This window comes from Chionomys nivalis, chromosome 3, assembly GCF_950005125.1.
Source record: "Chionomys nivalis chromosome 3, mChiNiv1.1, whole genome shotgun sequence".
In the NCBI taxonomy this organism is placed as follows: Eukaryota; Metazoa; Chordata; class Mammalia; order Rodentia; family Cricetidae; genus Chionomys; species Chionomys nivalis.
Window position 1 is genome coordinate 115,242,053 of NC_080088.1, and position 20,378 is coordinate 115,262,430.

Genomic DNA, 20,378 nt, shown 5'->3' on the forward strand with positions numbered 1-20,378 from the left:
CCTCACCCAGCTGATTCTGATGGACAGACTTCTCAGTCGTGAACCTCCGCATGTGCCTTACAGCTCTGTTCAAAAGACCGTCCTCAGCACGAACGCCCCTCGGACAGCAGAAGCTTCCAGACTCCTCATTTGACAAAATTTTGTCTGGCAAAGCGGTGCCCATTCCTCTCAGTTTGGGACACTTCTGATGTATAAGTCCCTTATGCAGAAGGTGGCTCTGAGCTCCTTGGGCCCCTATCCCAGAAGCCTCTGAGGGTAGAACAAGAGCTGGTTTGACCAGTTGGTGACCATGACACCGGGCAACCGCTTTGGAAATTTCTTTTTGGGGGACAGGGAGTGACAGCTCTTGGGAGTGTACAGCCTGAGAAAATTCTCAGAGTCTGTGTTTAGGTTGGGGCTGGGAGAGCCTGGATGACGTCTAGAGATGGAGAAGATGGCTCTTCAGTTGCCTGCTTTACTGATTTGAGGAGGCTTCCTTTGCCAGCTTCATTCTGGGTGACTATAAACCTGGTTAAAAGTTAAGGGACTTTATTAACATGGAAGCAACAGTATTGGCCCTGGAGAAATGTTCTTTAGCCTGAGAGAGGGAAGATGGTTTTGTCCAAACACCCTAAGATTTCCTGTATGTTTTAATGGGCGAGAAAGGTGTAACCCTGTGCTAAATTGTGCTGGGAACTTCAGACTCCGTACATTTCAAGTACGGATGTGTGTATGTGTGTGTGTGCCATTTCGATCCCATTGTCCTTTTCATGTCTGTTTATTTGCAAGTGTGTGTATGTGAGTGTGTTCATGTGTGTTCTGGTACACATCTACACACACACACACACACACACACACACACACACTGGAGCCCAGAGGACAACCTTGAGAGTGTCATCATTCTTCAGTCTGTCCATCTTCCTTTTTGAGAAGGTCTCTCTCATGGGCATCTGGGCCTCACCAGCTAAGACAGGTTGCTTGGCCAGAGTCACATGTCCTTCTGCTGTCTCTGTCTCTCCAGTACTGGAGTTAGGAGCGCACACGCCATACCTGGCTTGTCATATGGATGCTGTGGATTGAATGCACGCTCTCAGGCTTCCATGGCAAGCACTTACTGACCGAGCTATTGCCCCAGCCTGCTTTAGCCCCCCATTTCTAATAGGCAATGCGACTCTATTTGATGTGGTTGGTATTGCCCATTTCAGGTTTAGATGTGAGAGAGATCCAGTGTTTGTTGCGGTTTGAGAGAGCACGGGGGCAAGTTTCTACGGCAAAGCAAAGGAAAGCAAGACGAAAAGAAAAGCCATCCGTGAGTTAGCCATTGGTTGGCCCTGGCGATATATATCCCATGATGTGGAGCTACAGTCCCAGGGTGTGACAAAGAACAACTGTTGTTCCACTTGATGGACAGGCACGAACAGCTCGTGGTCTTTCCATGAAAGCCCTGAATGACCCAGGTGGAAAGCATCGGTGGAATGCCTGGGGGTGGGGGCGGCAGAGAATGCCAGGCTCTTCTGAGTGGAGGAGACAGTACGGAGGGCAGCAGGTAGGAGTGCCTGCTCTTCCACCTTCAGCCTAGGTGGCATGGAACCTCCCAGAAACCTCTTGTGAGCTTACCTAGGCATTCGATTTTCCTGCTGCCCTTTCCAATCGTGGGGGTCCATGCTCGTGTTGCCGAGTGCTTTGTGTACGACAGGCCCTCTAGTCTCCTCTGTCATTTCGTGAAGTTGGTCAGAGAGGCCAAGTAGCTCACACCCAGACCCAGTTACGAGGTAACAGAGCCACACTCATATCTAGGTCGTCCTGAGGCCCAGGTCTTTGGTTCAGCTGCTCCTTTTAAGATGTGTGTCAATCAGAAGCCCCAGGATAGGAGTCCTTGTGCCTCGAGCAATGCCAGGTGGATGGTAGGTGTTCACGTCTGTTCTGCCATCTGTGTCCCTTTTCTCTCTCTCTCAGGGCATGTCATGAGAGATCATTGACATTGCTCTGGGGAAATGTCACTACCTTGCTGCAGCTTTTACACACACACACACACCAATAAATACACGTTAACCAGCTCCAAAATGAACAGGCTTTGGGAGGGAGCAGATCTGGCAGCCCTGGGCAAATCCAATCACTTGGCAGTCAGTTACATACCAGGTATAGTGTCCCTGCAGGGACAAGGAATGAATGAGGCAGAAAAGGCTCCTGCCCTCAGAAAGGGGCATTAAACAAACAAGAGAAGTAATTATGAGTAGTAGGGTAGCAGTCAGTACTCAGGAAAGATCAGGAAGAAAGGGGTGGCTGCGGGAGGTCAGGGTGGGGAACTAACTTCAGGCAGCTGCAATCACTGCCTTGCCCCCATTCCATGCACACAATTGTCCTGAATCCTCCCTTAGCTTCAGTTCTGTTCTTGGCTAATTCCTACTCCTTGTCCAGCATCTTGCTAGAGGGTGCTTTCTTCACCCCTATGATGGCTTGCTTGGCCCTCTAAGGTGGAGTTACTCTCTGCCTTTCCCCATCCTCAAAGCTAGCCACATAGTTTACCACCAGTGAGACCCGGAGCAACCATTTGTACCCCAGTTTCTGCAACCATGGCATTGATGCTAACGCAGCATCTCCTGCAGATGCCATGGAGAGGAAAATGTGGGTAACTGACATTTTTGGGAGTGGAGCTCCCAGAAACCTGCCTGGCCCTTGATTGGCACTGTGAAGGTGCTGGGTGATCTTATGGCTTTATGGTCACCATGATTTAAGTGTGTCTTCCACCCTGGGCTCTGAATAGCATTGTGGGTAGCATCTTCAGTGTTTCCCACGCTGGCTTAATCCCGGAAGAGCATAGGGAGGCTTGCAGGGGCACGGATTCCTGGCATTCTCCTCAAGCATACCTATTGTTTGGGGGTGGGTCAAACATGGGTGTTTTGTAAAGGTTATGGCAATTTTAATACTCAGTCATGATTGAGACTCTGGTCTAATCCAACCACCCTTTTAATAGGTTGAGTAGAGGGTTCTAGAAAAGGGCTTGACTTGTTTAAATGGTCACGCTGCAAGCTAGGGGCAGGAGTCTGGATTCCATCTCTTAGGAAGCTTTGTTTTCCAACATTCCTCCCACGCCTTGAATTGTTTCATTGGTTCTGCCCAGCAGAGAGGCTGCAGGCAGCCACGGGTCACCAGAAGCAGGAGTGCTGGATGCATGCGGCCTCTGCTCCATTCTTGAGCAGCTGCCAATCTGGTAAGGACAGAGCATCCACAGAAGCAGGTTGCTTTCCTCTGCAGCCAGGACAGTTGGGACTAGGGCGATGGGGGTGGGGCTCCTGCCCAGACCAATGGCTGGATAAACAAACACGTGGTTTCCCCATAACTGGGAATCTGTGCTGGAGATTAAAAGGTGAAGGCCTCTCTGTGAGTCACGGAGAGGTGACGAAATTAGTCACAGGGACAGCCTCCTAAAAAGCCACACTTTCTGAGAAGTCATCTTATTGGAACCCTTTGTGAGTGGGGGACTAGCTCTACATTGACAGGGCTTATATACTCAGGATGAAAAATGAAAGGAAATCCCTCAGACCTGGACCCATTAGCTATGCCAACTTGCCCCTGGAGCCTTAACTGGCTTAACTGTCAAATGGAGCACCCCGAAAGTGAGGCTCCGGTGTGGGTAAAGGGCACGTGACTGTTAACTCATTGATGCGTCTTAATGTCCTGGTCACCAGAGAGCCTCAGAAAAGGATGCTGGGTATGCCTTCGCAACCAGCCTATTTAGAAAGAATGAAATCAGTGTGTGGGGTGGGGGTGGAGACTAGCCACAGCTTTACCTAGTCTCATGGTTCCCAAGGCAGCTTTTCATTGGGCAAGACACAGGATGAGTGGTGCACATAGCTGGTTGTGTGTGTGTCTGTGTGAATGAGCATGTGTGTGTGTGAGTGAGTGTGTGTGTGAGTGTGTGTGAGTGTGTGTCTGTGTGAATGAGCGTGTGTGAGTGTGTGTATCTGTGTGAATGATGAGCATGTGTGTTTGTGTGAATGAGTGTGTGAGTGTGTGTGTGAACGATTGTGTGTAAATGAGTGTGCATGGGTGTCTGTGTGTGTCCGTGTATAATGGTGACTCATGATATTTGAAAAAAAAAAGATGCTATGAACAGTTTAAAATACAAGGTTTTTAACCTAAAAAGTAGATGCCCTTGAAAGCTGGAGGATATGGCAACCGAGATTCTCGCCTGAAAATTGTGTATTGTGCTCCCCACATCCCCACAGTCAGTCCCCTAAGTTTCCACCTGCCCTGAACGGGGAGAGATGTTGAAGTTTTCCCTGGGAACCTTTCCAGAAAACCCCTGTGTTCCAAGTCAGCTCTGTTGGGCTGACCCCAGGACTCCCACTACCACACCTCAGACTCAGTACTGGAAATCTAACTTTGCTCGTTAGCATCAGTTGAATGCTCTCCCTTTTCATGTATTTAAGGAATGGAAAGTCTCATTTTGTTCTTGTAGCAGTTAAGGGAGGTGGCTGCTGCGAACCCATTCTACAGATCAGCAAATCAGTCATTCAAAGGCTGTGGCCCTTGTCCAATGCTGTATAGCTAGTAGTAGGAAGACCCTAGGTATTTAGGATCTAAAATCTTTGTCACAACATGAAAGTGTCAAGACAAAAGCGACTCAGTTTAAGAGGTTAGATATTTACAAATTCGGGCACTCTAGAGAATTGGCAACTTGTGGTTCTGAGTCAGCTTATCTGAATTCTGCCCTTGATTCTGGGGGCTGTGTCTCTTGGGCAAGTTTCTTTGATTTTCTAGGCTTCAGTTTCCATCTCGTGAGGAAGGAAGTCTAATGTTGGGGTTTCAGGGATGGCTTACAATGAGAGGACCTGGAATAGGTTTCCTGAGGGAACCCATAGATGTGACTAAAACCCAGGCTGGGTAGATGGCTCAGTTGATAAAGCATTTGGCTTACAAATGTGAGGAAGTGAATTTGACCCCAAGGCTTTGCCTGGGGTCCCACAGGTGTCAGCCTAGCTCTGGGGGAGGCGGAGACCGGCTAATAATCCCGGAGGCTCGCTAGGCCAGCAGGGCAGTGAGAGATTGTCTCATTTGAACAGCACCCAAAGAATGACATATCCTCTGCATAAGTGTGAACACACATACCACACACTCACGAACGAACTTACACAAGGGTAGAGTTCAAGTGTTTACAAGTCTGTTTGAGAAACTGAATCAATGCACTGAGCTGTGTGTGTGTGTGTGTGTGTCTGTGTGTGTATGTGTGTGTGTAACAGCAGGTGGGCCATGAGAACTTCTTAACCCCCATCTTCCTTCTCACAGAAGATACCAGGTCACATATGAGAACATGATACCGTGAACCTTTAACTAGAACATAGATGTGAATCCTGCAGACTGAAACCCTGGAAACCCTGGGTAGGCTGTGGCCCCTTGTAACCCCGGGGAAAGGACAGACAGACTCTCTGGATGCTGGAGATCACAGCAGCTTCTCTCTCTCTCTAATGCAGACATTCTGTGCAGATGTTAGATGGTCAGGCTGAGCTGGGCTACTTGGTGATCCTCTGCTTTGGGATTTTTCAGATGGGAATCCCAGCCCCCAGTGTAGAGATGCCTTGAGATGCGCCAAATCCCTTGAGCCAGTGTGGCAGAATCAGCTAGGCCCTTGTCCAGTGACCACTGAGGAAATAACTTCACCTGGGGAGAAAGGCACAGTGTAGAGTCCTCATAATTTAGGACCTTTGGAAAGGATCCACTGAGGGAGAAAGGGACACAGAGTCAAGCAGACACCATTTCTAGGAGTTGGGAGTAACAGTTCCCTTCCATGGGCCTCAGCTTTATCTGAAAACTAACAATAGGACCTTTGTCACCAGCTTATAGAATAATCCTATAAGACAGGACTTGGCAATGCACCACAGTTACATTCAGGACATGGCAAAGACAGCTTGTTTTCCCCATCAGGACTCCAGGGACACTGGACGAGGAGAGTTTGAGTTGATCGTAGGATCCCTTGATGTGTCCCACATCTCAGCTATTCCAACCCTGCATCAAGCCCACCATCATTCTTCTTCCTTCCTTGGTTGATATCCTTCCAGCAAAAGATACAGCCCCAGTACCCACCAGGATAGAGTCCAGAGCACCAGAGCAGCCCTCTCCCACTTGTCCTCCTCAGAACATACTGGCCCTGGCCAAGTCCTGTTACACAGCCGACTGAGGCCCAAGACCCACTGCTTTTACCCCCACAGGCAAGAAAACCACAAAGGTGTACCATTGCTTTCTCGCTGGCTCAGCCTGTTAATAAAGAAGACATAATATTATGTGGCTGGAAAAAAAGAAAGATTCTCTCTGTATTTTTTTCAGTTGTGACTTTTTAATAGAAGTTGGTTCGTGTACAGGCATTTGAGTTCTTCAATTAATTTCCATCTAAATGAGGTTTTCAGGAGATAACCAGCGTTTTAGCTCCATTTGGGCTTAATTTGTATGATGGGGGCCTCTGTTTCTGCCGGTTCCAATTCTCTGGTGACTCCAGCATTCATTGCCTGGGTGATAATTCCCCCATTACCGACAGCAGCACCCAGAGCTGACAGATGGATAGTTTCCAGTGGCAATCCAAGGGGAGGGCTGGCTCCCCTCCCTTCCCAATACCACTCAATAAATAGGAAATAATAATAAATTATTAAATAAGTCATGTTCCAAGGACAGCCTCACATCATGGTATTTACAATGCAAAATGACAACCACCAAAAAAGAAAGGAATAAAGCCAAAAATCGACTCACAAAATGAAAACAGAGAGGAACAACAAAACCCAAACACACAAACAGAAAAAGAAGTTGCAGAAGGTTGGTGATGATGGTGTCAATGCCATTGGCTCATCAGTGCAGAACGGAGAAGGGATAGAGTTCTTTAAAGTGTTGTGCAGTGACGTTGTGTCTGGCCCAAGTCTCTGGTGGGCTGGCTAGTGGAGGAGGGGGACATGTGCCATTTTAATATCAAATCAAATTTTTTCTCCATCAGAAGGGAAACCAAAGTGACAGACACATGCCCATGAGACTATTCAGGATACACACAGAAGAGAAGGGGCAAAGGGAACCTAGCACAGGGCTGAGGGTGTGACCTATTTGCTAGAACACTTGACAAGTATGCATGAGCACTCGAAAAGTGTGCACGAGCATTTGACAAGCGTTCACGAGCACTTGATGAGCGTTCACGAGCACTTGATGAGCGTGCAGGAGCACTTGATGAGCGTGCAGGAGCACTCGATGAGCGTGCAGGAGCACTTGACGAGTGTGCAGGAGCACTCGATGAGCGTACAGGAGCACTCGATGAGCGTGCAGGAGCACTTGACGAGCGTGCAGGAGCACTTGGGTTCTACCCCAGCACCAAAGAAGAAGAAATGTGGCAGAAAAGTTGGAAGCTGACCTTGAGAAAGACAACTCATTGCTTTTTCCACCTCTGGTAGCACCCCAATCTTGTACTTCTTTAAGCAAACCCTTCTGGGAAAGAGAACGGGGCTGAGAAATGTAAGAATAGGGGCTCTCTGAGGCCGAGACCCAAACTCCTCCCCAACATCTCCATTTTATTCTGTTCCAGAAAAGCAGAGTCGCCTTCTAAGGAGGTCTCAAAGAGAGCCTAGAATGAAGTCCAACTTTGGTAGACATGGATGGGGTTAGTCCACTTTCTAGTCACCCAGTAGGGAGTCAGGTGCTATTTTTAGCTATTCCTAGGAATCTCCTTATAGCACTTCAAACCCCTTTCCTTCCCGAGTCTCAGTGGAACTCATTGTGTTTGTTGGCTCCCTTGGGCCTCAGGCCAACATCCGAATTATTTGCCAACTACCCCACCTCACTAAGTGGGAACCCTGATCCGCAGTAAGGTGATAATTAGCCCTATTGCACTCATGAGGAGCACAGCACAGCGGGAAGGTCAAGGGGCTTTGGCAGCATGTTGCTAAACCTCAGCCTACACTCTCACCCATTTTGGATGTTAGTGGGTGAATTACACCTTCACTGTGAGCAGTCTCCACAACACAGTACGATAATCCACTGTACAAACACGGCTGTGGATTGCTTCCAAGTGGAGTTATTCCCCAGAAACGGAAAGTAAAGAGGGTAAGGTGGATAGATAGACCAGAGTTCCATGGTTCTAGTTAGCCAAGGTCAGCAGTGTCCTGGAAGGAGATCCATGTTTGCTTGGAAAGCAAAGCAGTATAGGGGAGAAAAGGAATGGGCAAGACAGATGAAGGAGGAGAAAAAGGAGGGGGAGGAGGAGGAGGAGAAAAAGGAGGGGGAGGAGGAGGAGGAGGAAAAGGAGGGGGAGGAGGAGGAGGAGGAGGAGGAGGAGGGGGAGGAGGAGGGCAGTGCACCTAGCCTTACAGGTATCTAAACCAGCTTCTGACAATTGTTTCCAAGGGAAGAATAACGCCTTGCTTGAGTTAGAGTATGACAGCCATGTTAAAGAGAAGAGTCAGGGATATAGCGAAAGCTTTACTAACTCCACAACTGGACCAGGCAAGCTGACCTTGAAAGTCCATGGAGAATGACCACAGAAAGGGCAAGAGCTCGCTGTAGCCTGCAGCCAGAGTTACTGCCAGTTGGTTAGGAAGGCAGAACTGATAAAGGTCTCTAGGACCTAGTTCCCAGAATGAGCTTAGAAATGACCTTTCTGGGGACGTCTGGCTGTCCCTCCATCTGTACTTTATTGTCTAATCTTGGAAGTTGTTTTGTGCTATCCCAAATGGAACACAGGAAAAGGGCATTTGCTTTGGGTGTTTGGGTGTCTCCCAGGATGGCCCCTGCCCTCTTCACAAAACAGTGTTTGTCTACTTCAGACGATACAGGCACGTTTTCCAACCTCCAAAGCTGGGGGAGGGGAACTAGAGAGCAGGAGGAGAAGCAGGTGCCTTTCGCTGACATCAGGAAGAGCACCATGTCTTCCCTGGGTTTGTCCTGCCTTTCTCTCCCACGGTGAGCATCAATCAAACCTCATCAAATTGACACCTTGTCTCCAAGAGCCATGCTAGTAAGTATTGAACCCTTCTTACCACAGGGTTTCCCAATCACGAGGTAAGGGCCTCTGATGCGTGCCACTGATGTCTCTGAAGACCGGCCGAGACACAGCATTCTGACTCTAAGCAGTTAGCCAAAGATTTCCTGACTCTTTCACGTTTGCGTAGCTACATTCTAGCATCAGGCCCCAGCCTTGGATTTAGGCTTATGGACTCTGTGACTGACCTCATCTTTCTGATACAGTAGTGGTGCAGCATGCGTCTGAAGAGCCGAGGCACAGACCTGCACCTCACCGGCAGCAAGTTGAATAATGAACCTTGGGACTCGTATATTTCCCGGTCAGTTCCAGGATGTTCAGGGCTTAAAACATTCATGGGAAAGACCAAGATGCCTCTGACCTCTCCAACTGCAGCCATAGCAACAGGATTTTTTTTTTTTAAAGCACAAATAATTTAGAAGACCATCCCACCAAATACATACACATGATCACATATCTTGATACACAATCTCTCGGAATAAATAAATAAATAAATAAATAAATAAAAATACTGCTAATGGTGAGAAAGAAGAGCTCAACACATAAATAATAAATAAAAATAAATAAATAAATAAATGATTAAATAAAAGTTTGCTAGGAGCCCTGGGCAAAATGGTCCCCTAGAGTGGTTTGAATGAAGATAGTCTGTGTCTTTGAGAGAGGCTCTCATGCCTTCACAAGCTGTCCTGCTGAGGAGGTTCGGTGGCTCCTGGAAGCCTCTGTCTCCGTGAGGGAGATGAGGCGGGGTTGGCAACCCGGCAGGGATGAGGGTTATTTACAGTTGCTGTACATGCCCTCCGGGGGCACCGATTCCTGTGCCAGGCACCTGCTATCCGGCCTTTTGTGGTGTCAGCTTAGGCATCCTTGAGTCTTGGTGGGTGGAGTTTTGGTCTAGGCTGGAAGCCATGGTAGGAAAGCCAGTATGGCCACAGGTGCTCCTCATTGCCTACCAGATAACGAACTTCCCTGGCGCTCGCTGGACCCCTAGGCTGATAGGTTGGGAAAAATTGGCATGGATCGATCATTGCTTTTAAGATGGGACCCCCTCCAGATGTTTTCCTTGGAGCAAGCGGGATGAACAATGCTGGCTCGTGGCAGCCATCGTGTTCTGGTGTCCGGAGTTGGGGAGAGAACCTCTTTCTGCACATGTCCTGGCCCTCAGCTGTTGCCACCACAAACTCAACACCTCCTAGACTCTGGAAAGCCAGGCAGCTGGTGAGGGGGATGCCCGTGGGTTTATTTTAAGGACCATCTCCCTGGCCTGCCTGTTCCCAATGTCTCCTGCAGACAAAGCAGCTGGTGGTGTTTGTGTGTCAGAGGGCAGCTTGCCCTTGCCCTAGGGAGGAGGAAGGTAGAGCCAGGGCAGCAGCAACTGATTGACTTTCCTAAGCTGACAGCAAACTCAGAAGCCAGCAGGAGCCCCGAGCCAGGGACCCCTCAAGTCCCTCTATCAACAGGCTCTCTGGATTTCGGTCATTCCCCACAACATTGAGCTACATGCAGTGTCCCCGTCTTGAGAAAATTCCTGAGAGGCAAGGAGAGTGGTCTCCATGTGAGATGGTAGGTGTCAGCCTGCCCTGGGTAGAATCCAGGGTGTGGCCGTCTGGGCAATATGGAGGGGGCTGGCAGGCGCCAACTGGAGGGCAAGGGCAGACTGGCTGGCGCTGGAGGCTGGCTGCTAGCCACAGCAGCGGGAAGGATCAGCAGATGGTCCCGTGGAATCACGTTGGTGCCAGCTACTGGGGATGAGGTGAATTTAGGGAATAGGGCTGTGGCCCAAGGTATGCTGGCTGTTCCATCATCTTCTTATCATTATGGGGTTACAGGGCCCTATGTAAGGGTCTCCACAAAGCTGGAACCTGCTGCAGTCCCTTCCCTGACCAGGCTGACATACTAGGGAGCAAATTACCTGACTCTTTGCTGCTTGCAATAACTACAGATGCCATGTCCAATCTTCCCCACATCTCCCTCCCCTGCTGATGTCTGCTTTCTCCCTGCAGGACTCAGGAGCTCCCAGCCTTTGCCCATGTTGGGAGGTGAAAAGCCCTAAGCTCTTTTCTTGGACTTCACCCTTGGTCTCCTCTCTTTCCAACACTGGGGTCCGGGGAGAAGGAGGTCGGGGTGAGGGATGGATCGACCCTGGCCTCCAGTATACAGCCTGTGAGCAGTGGATGGGCGGAACATGTCACCGCGTGTCTTGGCCAAGCTTAAACTTTTGAGTCATGGATGGTAGCTTTCCACAGGTGGCCTTCTCCGTCGGCCCAGGTGACCCTCAGGATGATGCTGGTAGAGGCTCCTAGCAGCTTGGCAAAGGAACAGGAGTCCCTGTATCCCGTCCCACCTTCCCAGGAACGCACAGAGGACATGAGCCAGAAAGCCTTCGTATCTGTCACCAGGGAGCTGGCATGAAGAGCAGGTAGTAAGAACACAGGCAGAGTACAGAGGGGTCGTCCCGGCGGGCAGCTGGCTCAAAGGAGTGCCCTTGCTTAGCGTCTCGTGCTGGCATAGCTTTCCGCTGAGCTGTAGCTCAGGCTCCGACTACGGCTCCGGGAGCCCAGGCTGAGGCTGCGAGAGCTGGAGCTGCGGCTGGTCCGCGTCCTGCTGCTCCTGGTCTGGCTCCTGCTGCGGCTCCGGCTGGGACTCCGGCTCCGGGAGTAACTGCGGCTGGCAGAGCGGCTGCTGCTGCTGCTGTACCAGGAGGAGGCGCTGCTGAGGCTGCTGGATGAGGAGGGGCTGGGTCGGTAGTAAGGGATGGGGCGTTTGCGGGCACTGTAGAGATCAGAGATAGGATGCGGTGAGAGCTCAGATCTCAGGGAGCGCCAGTGCTGTTCCCAGGAAAAGCAACGTCCTCCCATCCCCCCAGTCTCTTAGGGAGAAAAAAAAAATTAGAAAAACTCCAAACCCCAACAAATTCATCCATTTCTTCTCCTCTCATAATTCCATGACCAAAGAAAAAGCCTGGCTTAGTACTGTTCTATCCTGAAAAAGCGATAATGTCACTTAAAAAAAAAAATCAACCGATCAGTCCTGGGCTCAGAATTCCCAGCTGGCAGCACACAGTATTTGCATCAACACTTTAACTGAAGTTTTATTTTTCTATTTTTACTTTTACTAGAAACTTCTATTTCTAGTAGGTTCTATTTCTAGGAGGGAAAGGCTGGATTTTTCATTTACTGTGGTACATCGTTTCTTTTTTTGAAATAAGTGTATGAAGCGTGCCTATGGGGAGGGGGACTGTGGGAAAGGGCATACTGAATTTTAAGGAAATGAAACACATCCATGACTGTGGATGCTCGGATGCCAGGGAGAGAGCACTGTGGACCACGTGAGCAGGCAACTCCATCCATCACCCCGGGGGGCCCCCTGTTCTTGTCTTGTCTCCTGGTCCTCTGCAGGAGGGATATAATTGACTTCCAGAATTCCTTCCCATGTGGGTCTCTTGAATGAATGGGATGTCTGGAAAGATAACCTAGTTTTTTTTTTCTCGGGGGGGGGGCACATGCAGCCATTTCCCCAGCTTTCGCGACCTGAGAAATTCAGTTTCTCTCATAGCCTTAGCCCTCTCTCCCATCAGCTTTTCTCCTCAGATACCTTAGCTGCCACAGGTCACACCCTCTACCCAGTCTGACTATTCAGTCAATAATGATAGAACACAGTGTGTCCCACATTTAAATTTACAAGGTGAGGTCACATCTTTTCGTCCCCTTTCATCTCCTCCACATGACACTCCCGGGAGTTATGCCCTGTCTTGTGGGTGAGAAAACAGTCCAGAGGAGGGGAAAAGACTCCAGGTTCCCTAGGGAAACAGGTCTTCATTCAGATCTGATGGTACTCTTCATTCACCACGGCTCCACTGAAGTCCTTGGAAATCCCAGTAAGATTGTTTGTGCTATCTGAAGTTCGTTTAGATAACCACAAACAGTTTAATTGTAACCTGGCATCAAAGTAGGCTAGGGTGCAGGACTAGTTCCGTTGAAGAGGGACTTCACCACCAGACCACCTTACCCTATGGTGGTCTGCCTCCCCCTTCAGAACCCTCTCTTCTTAGCTTACCAGCACTAGCTGGTTTCCTAGCCTCCAGGACACCCCCCCAAGGCTGCATGCTACTCCTCAGATTGGTCCATTGTCTTCCCCTGAGTCCCCGTACGGTCTGAGTCCCTTCCTGACCGCAACCTAGCAAATTGGGAAGTTGATAAGATTCCCTACTAGGGTAGTCTTTGAGAAAAAACAAACAAACAAACAAACAAACAAACAAAAAAACAAAAAACCCCATCATTTTAGGGGTTGGAAGAGGCATCCCGGAGCCCTCACAATCCTTTAGTCCCAGTTTTAGTCCCGAGGTCCGCATGGGAAGATGTGGCGGTGTGGAGAAGGTCGGAAGCACGCGGATTGCTTTGGGGGGTCTCACCTGGTTATCCTTCGCGCCTCCAGGTGGCTTGGGGAGTCTCTCCGGCGCTTCCTCATGGGTGAGTAGGACCGTCGCCTCCTGCGTGCACGCTCTCGGGGCTGCAATTCCTTCTCACCGTACTTGGGATCCCTGCAGCAGCAGGGGTGGGGAGTTGCTTGGTAACTAGGGCTGGGCTAGTTTTTCTGCAGGTGCGTGCTGTGTGATACTCTTAACTGTTCCCGCCACCCCACTGAGACTGCCCTTTGCCAAGGCTCCCAAAGAAGACAGGGAATCTGACCCACTTTGGGAAGAATCTAATTAGGAGAACATCGTGGGCCAAGCTGGGCATTAGCAAGAATGGTAACCTCTGCGTGCGGGCGCGTGTGTCCCTTGGCAGAGGCATAAAGGTTGGTGGGTGAGAAGGAAAATAGCAGAAGGCCCTGGAGTGAGTGGGCAAGAATTGGGGTTGTGAATGCAGGGACAAGAGGAAGAACAAGTGTGCAAGAAGATGGAGCGCCCGGGCATGAAAGGGTGTATGGGGGCCTTGTTGCCACTCTTGAGTGGACAGAAAGGACAGCATGAATTCCCGTCCCAACCTCTCCAGGCCTAAGGATTGGGCAGGACTTCGAAGATTGGTACAGAGAAGCAAGGAGGCAGGGCCCATCCTGGGGGTTGGGAGAAGGACGGTACCTGCTGGGGCTGTAGCGGGAATAGCTGGGACTGCGACGAGACCTAGAGCTTCTGCTAGGCGGGCTCCTCTTGCCAGACTTGGAAGAATAGCTGGGAGAGCGAGAGTAGGACCTGGGGAAGAGGGAAGAGCACCTGAAGATCTGTGTTAGGGTAGTGTGGACAGTTAGGACTCTATGTACCTGGCCCCCAGATGGCGCTCTTTTTCTTTGCGCAAGACTAGTTAAGGACCAGAGAACGAAATCCTCTCCTTTATGAGTAATTAATAATAATACAGACTTCCTGCTATTTCTGAATGCTTTTCGTTCTGGCCACTTTTTATCTGTGTGGTCTTGGGCACGTTCTGTTTTCTAGTCTGCAAAATGGGGTAGTAGTACCAGTCCTACAAAGTTGGCTGTGAATCCAAATTAGAGTAAATCACTTCGAATATTGGTATATATTCCAAGTGCCAATTAAGCAGTACAATGGAAACAGTAACCATGACCATTATACATTTTATTAAGAGACACGCATTGAACTGAAAAATGCATTTGTTTCACTCATCCTAGGGTTAGGAACTGTTATTATTTTCATATTATAGATAGAAAAACAAAGACACAGAAAGGTGACGTAACTTGATCAGGGTCACACAGCTAGTGGACATTTGAACCCACGAGTGTCTGGCTACAAAGTGCTTTTCACTTCTACAGATTATAGTTCCCCCACCCCTTACCCATGGTTTTGCTTTTCTATGACTTCATGAATAGATTGAAAAAAAAATCAGCAAGTGGAAAACTCTATAAACAAGTAATTCACAAGTTTTATATTTCAAACTATTCTGAGTAGCATGGTCAGCATTGCTGTCCTGTGCCACCCTACCTAGGAAGTGGATGGCTTCTTTGCGCAAGGTTTCCATGCTCTATATGCTACTTGCCTATCACCAAGAAGCCTTCTTGTGATCAGATCTACCATCACAGAACTGTAGTCCATGCGTGGAATCAATTCCTATTTACTTAAAAATGGTCCACAAGTACGAGAGTAGTGATGTTAGTAGCTCATACATGTTATAAAACAGTGGCGTGCTTCCGCTGAGTGAGGGTGCAAGCATTTTCCATTCAATAAGAAAGGAAAAAAACCAAAAAACAAAAAAAAAAAAAAAACAGAGACAGAGTGTCTGTCCTAAGCTATGTGGCAGGAACTGAGCTCTCCAGGAAACAGGGGAGCAGAGCTCACGCTGATTTTGCTACAACACCTCACATTGAAAATATTCTATCATAGTGCATGATGGGTGCTTAGTTACCAAGAAGATGGGCAATGCCATTATAGAGTTTGGTACTTATCCAAGGGCTTGACTACAGGCAGCCATTGGCCATCATGGACCATGTCTCCTGTTGTCAAGAGAACAAGGACAACTCTTGGTGATGCATCTAGCCCTGTTGTCCATGCTTACTCCCCCTCTCTCACTACAGATGTCCCTGCTCTTAGAGAACCTCATAGGAGAAGGAATAACTAATTCCTATTGAGTGCAGTTGTGCCCACCCCCATCCCCGCCCCCAGAAATGTGTCTTGCCAGTTTGCTCTTTGCATTTGCATTCAGAAATCTTATAGGAAAAAAATAAGGCAAATGCTGGTTTTGAGATTACCAGCCAAGGAAGCAAGTGAATTTTGATTATATGGTTGTGGAAGAGGAACAACCGACTTGCTGTTGAAGAGGGAAGCTGGGCTAAAGGAGGCCATGAGGGTTGGATTAGATGGGCTATCCCAGTTCCTGAGATCTTATGTCTGTATGTTCGAAGACGGAGCTATTGCATCCAGAGTAACCAAACAATACCAATGGTTATTGAAGTTGGGGGGCAGAATACAAGCAGCTGCAATTCTTCTTTCTATATCTTGCATAACCCCTGAAATGCAAACTCTGTAACTCCTCCCACTAAGGGATAATCTTCTGACTGGGTCTTGTGACTTACTAGGGCTCATAGAATAACAGAGGAGATGGGATGGAAATCAAGCTGAGAAGTAAGAAACCTTGAACATTACAGTTTCTCTCTCTCTCTCTCTCTCTCTCTCTCTCTCTCTCTCTCTCCCTCCCTCCCTCCCTCCCTCCCTCCCTCCCTCCCTCCCTCCCTCTCTCTCTCTCTCTCTCTCTCTCTCTCTCTCTCTCTCTCTCTCTCTCTCGTCATTACCATGTGTATAAGCAGAGAGACAACCCAAAACAGAAACAACTAATCACTGGATGAATTCCCATCCCCAGCCCCCAGCCAACTCACTATCTGGTCAAAAACACAGGAAGGGGCTGAGGAGAACCAACCGGCGGAACCCAGCATATATTGCTAATACACAGAGTAATAGGAACTAAGTAGATACATTTTATGTAGAAGTTAATTGATACTCATCTCATCCCCATGCCAACAAAAACAATAACAATGAATGTTCGTCGTGTTCTAAGTGCCTTCACCCCAGGCATGAGCCATTGGGCCACTGAGTCATGCATTCTTACAAGTAAACAGGAGCTCAGAGATGTTGACTGTCCTCCCAAGGCTGTCAGGAGTAATGCTGGAGCAGGTTATTCAAAGTCAAGTCTTACTCCTCTTCCCCATGAGGGGAATGGGCATCTCTAGTTACCAAAACTCCCTGTTAAAGAGGGACATACAGCAGATGAAACATCAAAGACGTACTCACCTTTTTTCAGAAGAGGTGGACCGGCTCCGGGTGTACCTGGGGGAGGCTCTGTGGTTTGGGGACCGGGAAGAGGGGCTGGAAGATCGAGTGCTGGTGTAGGAGGAGCTACGGGAACACTCTTTGATGGGGGAGCTCCGGGCTGTGGATGGGACCAAACTAGACTTCTTCACCTCAGCACACTGTAGACATGGAGACCGAAATCCTCTGCAGGACAGAGAACATCTGTCAGTACCCAGCTGCCCTTGTTCTGGGGGTACCTGGACCTGAGGCTCTGTCTACCACCGTTGACTCAGAGAGAATATCCTCAGTTTCTATTTCCACCTCCCCACTTTCTGGGCAGCACTGCCAGGTGACAGAATTTAGAAGGGCTGAGATAGAAAAGACCTCACAAGTAGAACGATATTTAATCCAGTTCAGCATCCCCTAGGGAGGGGACACATACAGAGTCCAGTACAAAGCATTCCAGGAGGCCCTTGTGAGCACAAGGCTAAATAACATCACGTGGTGAGAGAGTCCTCCTTCTCCCTTTCTTGTCCTTGTCCAGTCCTTCTGATTGTATGAATGAGAAAGCCCTGGCTGGGTGCTAGTGGGCTATTAACACATCTACAACACTTTGTAATCTCCCCAAGATAAAGGGATAGGCCCTAGGGTCAGAGCCTTGAGCAGGGAACTGTAACTGACCAGCGTTAGATACACTGTCTTAATCTATTTGTTTCAGCAAGGGATATATATTTCCACACAGAAATAGTGATGTGATCACAATAAGCAAACCAACGAGAACATAGCTTAAAAAAATCAAGAAGGTGACTCGTGGTTAGCTTAAGTTTGGGCAACCTTGATGTAGCCCACTTTGCAGATGGAGAGACTGAGAGACTCCAAAGCAGTTGGGTGGAGGCTTGTTCATAATCAGACAAAGGGTAGGGGGTCTTGGTTTTACATCTTCTCTTGTCTAGGGACATTCTGAACTCCTTCGGAGGTCCTCGTGAAGACATGCTCATTCATTAGGCCAAGAGTCAACTTTAAGTCACATTGATGTATTTGAAAGATTCATGATGATGTGGCTTTTGCTCACCTCTATAGTCCTGGCTCTTGACCCTAACAGGCTGTCTCCTCCGAAACAAAATGTCCTATTCTGTCCTTTATCTTCTGACCTTAGAACATGTTGGCATTTGAACTTGCCTTCTCTCATCTTGTCCTCTAGCCATTGCTCTACACATGGTTCTGGCTCGGCTTGAAAAAACTTTAGAGCAGTCTCTCTACCCCCCCATTCTGGGTTGAGGGTTTCTTGTGTGTTACATGGTCCCTCTGCCTAGCTCCCCCCCATCCTTACATGACTCATTTGGTCTTATGACCATGTCTTCCCCACTGGATACTGAGCTCATTGGGGAAAGGACGTCTGACCCCTGGACTCTATATCCTCCACACAAAGCTTGTCACGTGGCATTTTAAGTCATCCTGTCTGTGTCTTGGGCTCTCCACAGCATCATCTCTTTTACTCTTCTTAATAACATGATGTGTCTGACTCTACTGTTATGACCGAATTATGGAGGGGGCTCGGAAGGATTAGCAACTCGCTCAAGGTTACTTGGATTTGTTTAGACACACACATGCACACGTGTACACACATGCACACACGCACACACATACCCCCCTCAATTCCTTGTCACCTCTCCAATTCCTTACCCTCTGTGTCTTTGGAGCCCTTGACTTCCAGCTCATATCCCTTCTCTTAGCCCATATTTATTGAGCCCTTTGTCCATAGCTGGCAGGACATAAATACCCATGATTTTACCATCATTTACATTCCAAAGTGAAAGACTGGCTCTAAATTATTTAATTTGGCTGTCTATGTATATCAAATGAAGCAAGTAGCAGCTATATATCTCTGGGAGCAGGGGTCTTGTTTTAGAGAGAGGTCTGGACTGCAATGCTGCTGTTGCTGCTTATTAACTGCATTTGTCTGAGTTTGCCTCTGTTTCCTATCAGCTTACAGAAAGGTTAGAACAGTGCCTATTGCAAAAAGGCACTACTAGGAGCGGAGGAAAGCTAGTCGTGGGAAGCATTTTTTGTGGTGTACTATCTGGCTCAGTAGAGACTAATGGCTTTTTAATTAATTAATACTAATACTTATCATCATTATTATTATTGCTGCCTTTTCTCTTGATCCTCCCTAATCACAACACTTTAGTGTGTCCGTAGATATGTGGCGGCCTCCTTCTCCCCTGCAGGAACTTCACTCTTGGAGAGGCTGACATTTGCACTGACCCAGTTCTGGCTCCCAGCAAGCGTGGGCATGAGCTGAGGGCAGGGATGTCCCAGAGCAGGCCACCCAGAGACTGGGCTACATGTAGACCTAGGCTGTTTGTCTAACCAGACTTGGTCTTGTGCTAGAGATAAGGGCGCTCTGTCCTTGAAGAAGTTGTGTGTGGCCATCATGGGCAATCTTAGTCACGTAGAACAGAGGTGTGCTTGAATCCCCAGCAGGGGGAAAGCCCCCATGTTTTTCTGGACAGAGTGTGCTAGCCAACTTCCCCCAACCTTGTGCCCAGTGAATTATAAACTCAGGAAAGGGGGCCTAGCCATTCCCTCACTCCTAGCATCAAGCTGAGAGCTGCCACAGGGTGTGTCTGGCAAGAAGGTGAGGGAGCGGTAACGGAATGGATGGTGGCCAGGAAATTTAAAACACTACTCTTATGAAAGTGTGTCTAGTGGTTAGCGCTAGGATGTGATTTATTTTTTTTTAAGATTCTTTTTTATGTTTGTGCATATATTCTGTGTGCATGTGTGTCTGGATGTGGGTGTTTGTTTGTGGGGAGGTGCAAGCTGATACCCAAAGTCTTCCTCCCCCACTCTCCCTGCTCTTCTTTGCGGCAGGGTCTCTCAGTTAAATCCAGAGCTTCCGGGTAAGCCTCTTCTCACTAACCAGCTTGCTGGGGGATCCCTTGACTCTGCCTCCAGAGGGCAGAATTACAGGCAGGCCGTCACACCCCCCTGACATTTACACTGCTTGCTTGGCAAACATTTTAAGCACTGAACTGTCTCCCCAGCTGCTGTTTGCTGTGATCACTTGAGTGACAGAGCAATTGGTGATGAAATCGTGGCATTGTCATCGGCCTGTAAACAGACGTGTAGACGTATGTTCAGAAGGAAAAAATGCGGGTAATGAGCACAGCGCCAAACGAAAAGACCCATCTCTCAACTCTACTGTGATAGCTATGTGTTTCCATGGATACATTCTATTTTAAAGCCCTTTTAATTTCCGGGCACAACTGAGCACCAAGCATGGGTCTCCTGGCCTTCAGGACCTCATCTCCCACAACCAATATCCCTTACCAAAGTGGTCCATGTGTTAGGACCGAGGAGATAGCACCTCATGCCATCACCCAAGACCATAGATCTGTCAAGGTTGCTCTTGGTGTTACATGTTTGATGGCTTTGGATGAGTACTGGCATTTATCCATCATGAATGTATCATGTGTTATAATTTCACGTAGCTGAAACTGTGTGTGTCCTTTGCATAAAGTGATAGGACATTATTATTATTATTATTATTATTATTATTATTATACAAATAATAATCTAGAGTCTGGATATACCACAGTTTATTCACCTAAAAGACTTGGTTGCCTCTCTAGAAAGTATGAACTCCTATAATCATAT

General features: G+C 48.4%; 1 protein-coding gene across 1 annotated transcript in view; it reads right to left on the reverse strand.

Moving 5' to 3' along the window:
* Positions 1 to 6,333: 6,333 nt before the first annotated feature.
* Positions 6,334 to 20,378, reverse strand: part of Srrm4 (serine/arginine repetitive matrix 4) — a 151,598-nt gene continuing 137,553 nt past the window's right edge. The window contains exons 10-13 of the mRNA XM_057764834.1: positions 16,719 to 16,922; positions 14,064 to 14,174; positions 13,395 to 13,523; positions 6,334 to 11,755 (exon numbers count right to left, since the gene is read on the reverse strand). Coding sequence (XP_057620817.1) covers positions 11,473 to 11,755; positions 13,395 to 13,523; positions 14,064 to 14,174; positions 16,719 to 16,922 — 727 coding nt within the window. The 3' untranslated portion in view covers positions 6,334 to 11,472. The remainder of the gene's footprint in view (positions 11,756 to 13,394; positions 13,524 to 14,063; positions 14,175 to 16,718; positions 16,923 to 20,378) is intronic.